The sequence below is a fragment of the Ipomoea triloba genome, chromosome 4 (genome assembly GCF_003576645.1).
Source record: "Ipomoea triloba cultivar NCNSP0323 chromosome 4, ASM357664v1".
Taxonomy (NCBI): Eukaryota; Viridiplantae; Streptophyta; class Magnoliopsida; order Solanales; family Convolvulaceae; genus Ipomoea; species Ipomoea triloba.
Genome location: NC_044919.1, coordinates 5,378,323 through 5,386,643, shown reverse-complemented (window position 1 = coordinate 5,386,643; position 8,321 = coordinate 5,378,323). Strand labels below are relative to the sequence as shown.

General features: G+C 31.7%; 1 protein-coding gene across 1 annotated transcript; it reads right to left on the bottom strand.

Moving 5' to 3' along the window:
• Positions 1-1,701: 1,701 nt before the first annotated feature.
• On the bottom strand, positions 1,702-4,526 carry LOC116015001 (auxin-responsive protein IAA14-like). Its single transcript, XM_031254987.1, has 4 exons — positions 4,159-4,526; positions 3,683-3,924; positions 2,778-2,904; positions 1,702-2,154 (listed from the first exon to the last, which is right to left on the bottom strand). Exons 1-4 carry the CDS (start codon positions 4,401-4,403, stop codon positions 2,067-2,069), a joined length of 702 nt encoding a protein of 233 aa, XP_031110847.1. The 5' UTR covers positions 4,404-4,526; the 3' UTR covers positions 1,702-2,066.
• Between the last annotated feature and the right edge of the window lie 3,795 nt (positions 4,527-8,321).

The following is an 8,321-nucleotide window of genomic DNA, read 5'->3' as shown; positions in this document are numbered from 1 at the left end:
TTGGCATCATCTTTTGCTCATCTATTTGATATTTTTTTGTAATGAATTTTTTCAAGAGCTCCTTTTGTGATTGAGTTAATTGCTCAATCCTTTTTTTCTTTTAATGCTTCTCAAATCCAAATGAATATTATTTTTAGAAAACATAATTACAAAATTCTAGAAAAAAATTATTTAGAATCTCTATCAATAAATAATTTATCAAGAAACAAAATCTTGAATATATTATTCAATATTTAAAATTATTAAGCCAATAAGCCATATTAATAAATAATAATTGTGAAATAAATTAAATAATATGTACAATTAAGTTAATAAGTTTTAATTAATAATTACTAGATGTCTGATGGTGAAAGTATATTATTTATGCATGTAAAGTACATTATTTGAATACTAAAAGTATACTATTGTATATACTTTCAAATAATATATATTCAGTATACAAATAATGTATTTTTAGTATATTAAAAATGTATCTTAAATTCATGGTCCATACAATAATTTGTCCATAATAATCTCATATTATATATGTATATAATATTTTCAAAAACAAATTTGGGGCCAATTGTAAAAAAAAAAATGTATATATACTATACAACAGGCTACTGACTGTTGTATAGTATATAAACATATGATGTATTATGGCCTATGGGGCCCCCAAAAATTGGGGGCCCTGTGCAATGGCCCTGGGCAACAGCCCTGTACAAATCCTAATACAAACCTAGCAAGGACAAGGAAAAACAATCAAATTCATTTACTCGATATATGATACATTTCTATTACAAATAGTATTCCTAATACCCGGCCTTCTCAAATTGAAGGAGGGTGAGAAGCAATGCAAAACTTGTTGATCACATAGTACACAGAAACATAAAGAGGTCGGTAAGTCTATTTCTTTGTACGAGCATCATCTTTATATTTTCATGATATGAGATTAGAATACTATTATGTGGTATTAGTTTCAAAGTCGGGTTACATATTCTGAATCTTCTCTCTCCCTTCTTTTCTCTCTTCTTTTTTGGGTCATACTGTTGTCTTCCAACCCCTTTTCTTACGACTTAGCAGTACAACAAAAACACAAAAATGTAGACCAATTAATGACCACTATTGAACTTATGATTTCTTTTAATTAAATCAGTGTAATGAATGTTAGTATTCCGCTTTATTTTATTTTATTTTATTTTTATCTAGTAAGTTATGGCATTATATTGGAGTATGATTTGAAGGGGCCGGGAAATTAAAGAGAGAATAAGGAGTGAAATTGCATTAGTAGCATTCATCAATTAAAATTTTTGAAAAGTAACTATAAATTTAATAACTATCCAAGAAGTCCTAAACAGAAACTAGTAAAAAATATATAACTCTATTTTTTCTTAATAATAACAAGATATGGATTACTTGACTTATAAGTACTCCAAACAATATCCCTAGCTAGCTCCAACACAAACTCATAGGTAGTGGGACCAAATTAAAAGCTAACAACTAGTTGGAGATTAAAAGTAGTGCGGCAACATGAAAGCATACAATTACTCTCTTCTCCCATGCGCATGATCCTCAATCACCAACAAAATAATTGATCTACATACATGTGTATGTGTTTACAGGCCACATATATATAATATAATACACAATGCAAAGACACAATGAAATCAGGCACATGTACTTGTTCCCTAAACAAATTAAATAAACTTCAATATACCAATATACACACACAAGCACTACATATATATTAAGGAAATAAAGGAATGAATACATAATCACCTTAAGGTATGTAAGCCCATCAAACTTCCTAATACCATTTACTTTTTCTATATAGTTTGCAAACTATTAAACATAAATAAAATTTATCCAATACACCCCTTCAAGTAATAATTGCGAGTTTCACTCATAAAAAAAATACATAATCAAAATACAAATTCAGGCACAACAAAGAAGCAGCACATGTAGTTACATACATAATGAAGTCCTAGCTCTTAGTTTCCCCCTAGCCTCTCTCTCTCTCTTTCTAAAGATGCTCAGCTTGTAAGAAATCGACTGTCCATGTTCCATGTATGCAATTAAGTAAAGTCTCAGCTCCTGCTCTTGCAGATTTTCATAGCTCTTGGTGCTTCTGATCCTCTCATTATGCGTAGGCGATTGCACGACTCCACAAACATCCTAAGTATTATCAAAAGAATATTTATGAATTTCTTCGTGAACATTATTAAACGAACACAAGCAAGTTTGTTCACGAGTTACGTTCTTAGCAAAACAGCCTACGATTGTTCAGACTTTGTTCTTTTATGAATCAAACTCTAAAATTTGTTCAATAAACGAATACGAACACGAGTAGTTTACCAAAAACTATGTTCGTTAATAACACCTTTAGTTATTACTACCAAGTATTATTGGTTTAAAGTTTAAATTATTTATGATGTTCATGTACTTGCTTGAGTGTAAATTTATGATGCTCATGTACTTCCTATTAGAATCTTGTCGGTCAAAGCAGGATAGAAAGTAATTTCTTTGATTTACAAAAAAGTTTGTCTCTATCTAAATTAAAGGGGCACCCTAGATAAAATTGTCTTTGTGATCTGACCAATAAAAGACTATAAGGAAGTAAATCAGCATAAATTGTTCTTAGTTGACGGGTTAAAATTGAAAAGTTAGGTCAATAGTGTGTTTTCATTGGAAGTAAACTTTAAAATCTTAATAGTTATCGAATTATAATTCCACTAACTCTCTAGAGTTGAAAGTAATTTGTTTGAAGGGAGAGAGAGAGAGAGGGGGTAGGGGCTTACTCCCAAGGAACGTCTCCCACGAGCATCCAGTCTCCATCCTTATCTTCATAGGTGGGCACATATTCGGAAGTGTTGAGTAGGTCCATCACCTTCCTCTCATTCATGAAATCTATCATTCCATTAGTACCTGCAATGCATATACAATGTACACATATCACAACTTGTACTCATCATTTTACTTTTTAGATCACAATACAGATATGCATGTCTCATCTCAATTAAACCTAAATTTAATTTGTACTCATCAAGCCTTTGAAATAAAGCTAGGCTCACTAGCTAGTTAACTTTGACTAAGAAAAGTTCTCGGTCTAATACCAAAAGGATCAAATTAAAAGATCATATCAAATATCAATTAAAGGTTACCTTTAATTTTGAATCTTAATATATATCAAGATATTGTTGTGTAAAAACTTTTATTCCTAGATGACAATCCAATCTTTTCATATAATACCGCACATTCAATTCTTTTTTTTTTTTAATACTACTAACTCTATCCCGCACATTCAATTCTAAGATGTCTTGAGTGTTAAATGGTGGAAAATGTTGTAGGGGTTGGTTGTCTAATCTAGATTGTGTAATATTTTAGTGGTGCTTTCTTTTTCTAGGTATGAAATAAATACATGCTAGTATTAACTCAACCAAATTAATCATATCAGGCTATTAATTTGGTAACCACAAGATTACAAGTTCAATTCCCAACAAGAGCAACCTATTGGCATATTTGAGCTGGTCAGCTATCTTTTGTCTGTTAGGGATAAGTAAGATTTATCAGGTGCACACCCTTGAGTAATAGTTATGGGTTTAATTTTCCTCCTCACAAAAAAAAAAAAAAAAAAAAAGTAATTTTGTACTAAAGTATATATACAAGCTAGCTAGCTAGAAATAGCATGCACGATGGAACTTACCAATTGTAGTGAAGGAAGTGAACATGTTGGCCAAGGCATCATAGAGGTGTTGGTAGCTTCTGTACATCTTCAAGTCCACCTTTCTAAGGTAAGGCGCACCATCCATGCACACCTTCACCAGATTTGCTGCACTGCTACCGCTACTGCTGCTACTTTTCTCTTCTTCTGATCCCTCTGTGCTGCTCTTCTGGGCCATTTTCTTTCTGTAATTCTTCACTGGAGGCCAACCCACCACTTGTGCCCTGCAAAATTGTTCCAAACAACATCACATCATTTGTGAGTCATCAATGCCCATATTCTATGACAACCCGACCAACTAATTAAGTTGATCAGATCTTAAACTTGATAACTATTATGTTACAAGTTTAATTGAAAGTTGAACCAATTCAACTTTAATTTCTTGGTTTGAACTGGTTTGCTATGGGTAACTTAAGCTGGTTTATATTTTTAGAAAGAATTGAGGTAGTGAAACATACTTGGGAGGTGGCATGATGATAGGTTCATGCTGGGAAGAAGAAGAAGCTTTCATCTTCTTCTCGCAATCCAGAGATGAGTCGTGGTCGTCACTGTTGGGTTGAAGGTTGAGTTTGAGGTCTACAGTCTCAGAAAACTCTCTTTTTCTGGTTATCTTCAAGCACTCTGCAGATTCATTACCACCACGGTCGCCGCCGGGGAGGCCAAGGCAAAGATCAGTCTCTCCATGGATCAGCATTGTCGCCATTATATTTTCCGGCCAACTTCACTTCTGGTTTAATTTGATCACCTTCAATTCGATTCTTTATTTCAGAGAGTAATGTAATGAGATATATGGTTGATGAGTATTGTATATATATGTGGTTCCTATTATATATATATTATATTGGTGTATGTATATCAACACGTATCAAGGTTTCCACCCACCGTGCATGTGGAAACACATGGCACGTACGTTGGTCTTTTAACTCAAGGACGACTGATCAAGAAGAAGGCTTTTAGATATAATGTAAGACATTGGCATCTTGTTTTGTGGGTTGAATGTTATTCAACATTGTGACACACACACATGGCATGTTCAATTCAATTTGTCTTCAACATTAAGCTAAGGTAGATTATGCATATGCATCTAATCAAATTAAATAATTACATTCTACTCTAATGAACTAGTACATGGAGAATACCTTATTCATGAGAGAGCTGTCCTGAATAGGTCCGCACATGACAGAAACTCATATACATTACAAATTCTCTAACTAATTTATAAAACTTAATAGTGCATTACTTGATACTACTCTGGTCCCTTGTCCCATTTCGTTTATTGTTCATTAATCAAACTAACTTTTTTTTTTATTGATTTTCTTTACTATTTTCTTATTATTATTAGTTTTTTGTTGTGTTTAATAGTAATTTTTAATAAATCACTTTTATAAACTAATACTAAACATAATATTATGAAAAATGAATTGTAAATAACCTTAGTGAAACTAACCGAACCAGATAAGATATATAAAATGGGAAAGAGAAAGTACTTAGGATAAGTAAGCTCTAAGTAAGTGTCTTAAATCAAGTATCTATTATTACTATACATAAAAAAATTATAACTAACAACAAAAACACAACTTTATATTTTATATTTATGTAATAGTCAACCCCGTATTTAAATAATAGGATGTTGGACTTGTCCTCTAAAATTTTGCTAATGGTGTCAAATTAAAGACATTAAACTAAATATATAATAATAATAATAAATTATGTAAGGTGATGATATGGTTGTCGCCTAAAGACAGGTCATATCCCCAAGCAGAAGAAGCAAATTAAACACCCGAAACCCTAGCTGTGCCCTTGCCCAGTCAACATCCCCACCTCCAATCTATTTATTTTCCCTTGTTTCTTTCCAACCTGCCCTAATATCATGAATGATCCCATCATCTTCCGTTAATGCCAATATGTTTTCCATTTTTTTTTTACTCAAAAACCAAAATATATAGTTTTCCAATTATTGGACAGGGCTTTAAGCCTCTCAGAGAGATATGTATTACCACAAATTAAGAACTTCATTATGGACAGAACTAATACCAATTATATATTAGTGCTCTTATTATATATTATTAACATGGGTTGGTACGTGTTTGAACTTATAAGGATCAGACCCAACACTACTCATCAAGAATCATTCATGAATAAAATAATTTAAAGAAAATAATTAAGTATTCACTACATAACTTCTACATGAAAATTTAATAGAAAAAAAATCCATCCTACAGGTGTGTATTATAAATTAATATTAAAAAAAATTATTGTGGATTGAACTAATACAAATTGTTGATCCAATTATATATACCAATCCTTTTATGATATATTAACATGATGTTTAAACTTTTAGAGGCCCAACAAAATCTATTAAGAATAAGTCAGGAGTAAAATAACTTAAATAAAGACACAATTTTACATAGGATTCTGGGTCAAGTTTTTCTAGATTAAGACTTTGAATTTTGCAAGCAGTTCAGCTCAAATCCATATTAATCTCAGTAGTCGGGATATTGAATGATGTATGAAAATTAAATAAAAATAAATAAAAAAACTATAGGCTCTTTTTTTTTTTTTTTTGGGTTAAATTAAGCTAAAGGTTTCACTATATCATTGTAGTATGTAGTACATGTGCATGAAAGAGTTTGGTTTGAAAGCCATTAATGCATGGTGTTTATTTTTGGGGCCATATGATGAAGAAGATGAAGAAGAAAGGGTGGTTTCTTTGTTGAGAGGGAAGAGTATAGTAGGTGGTCCTAAGGAAGTGAAAGAAAGACCATTGATCTTGTTTCTTTCATTTATATTGTCTTCTTTCTTCTTGTATAGCTAAACTCCAAATAAGAGGCCAAAGAGAAATTTTTCTTAAACTTCAAATAATAATTAATTCAACTTAACTCCTTAAATGGAATACATGCATGCTTGAATCATTCGTATTTGATCAATAAGTTATTTAAAATTTTCAACTAGATTTCGATGAGTCGTGAATATTTCCAGCATATTAATAATGTGCGTGCAGTGCTTATCCCTTAGCATGAAGTGATGAAACATACATCATTTTATCCATTCTGATATATAGAGACTACTAAACAGGCATTGAAATTAGTGGTCCAAAACACAATTAATAGAAAGCTATTGAATTCGATTGCATTATATATATTATGCAAATCCAAAATGCATGCATGCAGCTAGTGGTCCATCCAAAATGGGTATGGAGTCTCCATCACATACATACACACATGACTCAATTCACAACTAGCTGTGCTGCAGATCAGATTGCATTGGATCCTACAATTATTGGAAAATAATGTAATTAATTAATTCTATGCTTTTGAAAATTAAACAGAAAAAAAATATTGGCCAAACATTCCTTCTAGCCTCCATTATCACATTCAATTCTCAGAATTTATTTCCATCTATCTGTGATTGATAAATACACAAAGACAATATTCTTATTGGCGGATAGAATGATAATAATTATTATATTGTACATTTCTACTCAATCAAAATTCTTGCATTCATTATATTTGCTTAGCTGCTCCCCTGGCTGGCTAGCTAGAGTAGTTGTTCATCATGCATGGAAATAAATGAGATTATATAATTCAAGATGCAAATGTAGATGTATGCTTGAATATTCATCAGCCGACATTGTATATATATATATATATATGAACTTCAATTTCTGGATGGTCTTTATTCTTTAAAGTAAGTAGTCACAAGTAATGTTTGTCTTTTTTGTTCCACATAGCCTAGTTGGATTTATATTGTGAATATGATGGAAAAGAGAGAAGGGCTACCCATTTAGCTCGAGAGCGATGATAGATGGAAGGGTGTCCGTAGTTAGGCACGGAGCATGGTCTTTCTCTTGATAAAAAAAAAATCATAAAATACGTACTATAAGCTACTTAATTAATTGGCAAAACATCTCACATTAACGTGTTGTGATTGACTGATTGTCCAATCATAAAAAATTTGTACACATTGAAAATTGCCCAATTATAAACACATTAAGTTAGATTGTATTTTTAGGTCAAGAGTAACTTTATCATTTCCAAACCGTACAATTAAGAGAATGTGCGTAGGTCATACTGCCATGAGGTGTGCAAATGAGAAGTTAGGCTTATAAATGCAATTATACAACAAAGGCAACTGTGGGTATCTCACCTTCTCTCTTAGGACCACTAAGCAGGAATACTTAATATTAACCCGCAGATTTGTATTATGCCATTAACAGTCATATTCTTCATGTATTCAAACGCATATATATATTATCAATACAATTATGGGACTGGAAAGACACTAACTGCCTAATGTCTCTCTATCCCCATCCCCTTCACTTTTTCTACACTATATACGGCAATCCACCTAATTTGCATGTGTTAAGCCTATAATAATAAACCAACAATGAGAACCACTCTTCTGATCTGATCTCCTCGGATATGGATATTGGATCCAATTATATTGAGTTAATTAACCTGTTTGAATTGGGCTCAAAGATTAGGCCAAGCATAATGAGGTCCAATCATTATTTGATTTATTCCATAGACCATGACTCACACAACCATAAATAAAAAGTAATACATTTTTAATATACTAAAAGTAAATTATTTATATACTACGTATAGTATATTATTTGATT

Excerpts from the sequence above, each read along its gene's own strand:
- LOC116015001 (XM_031254987.1), bottom strand. The coding sequence starts at position 4,403 with ATGGCGACAATGCTGATCCATGGAGAGACTGATCTTTGCCTTGGCCTC. Across the intron at positions 2,905-3,682 it reads CACTTCCTTCACTACAATTG|GTACTAATGGAATGATAGAT; the intron begins GTAAGTTCCATC and ends TATGCATTGCAG. Across the intron at positions 2,155-2,777 it reads GTGGGAGACGTTCCTTGGGA|GATGTTTGTGGAGTCGTGCA; the intron begins GTAAGCCCCTAC and ends GATAATACTTAG.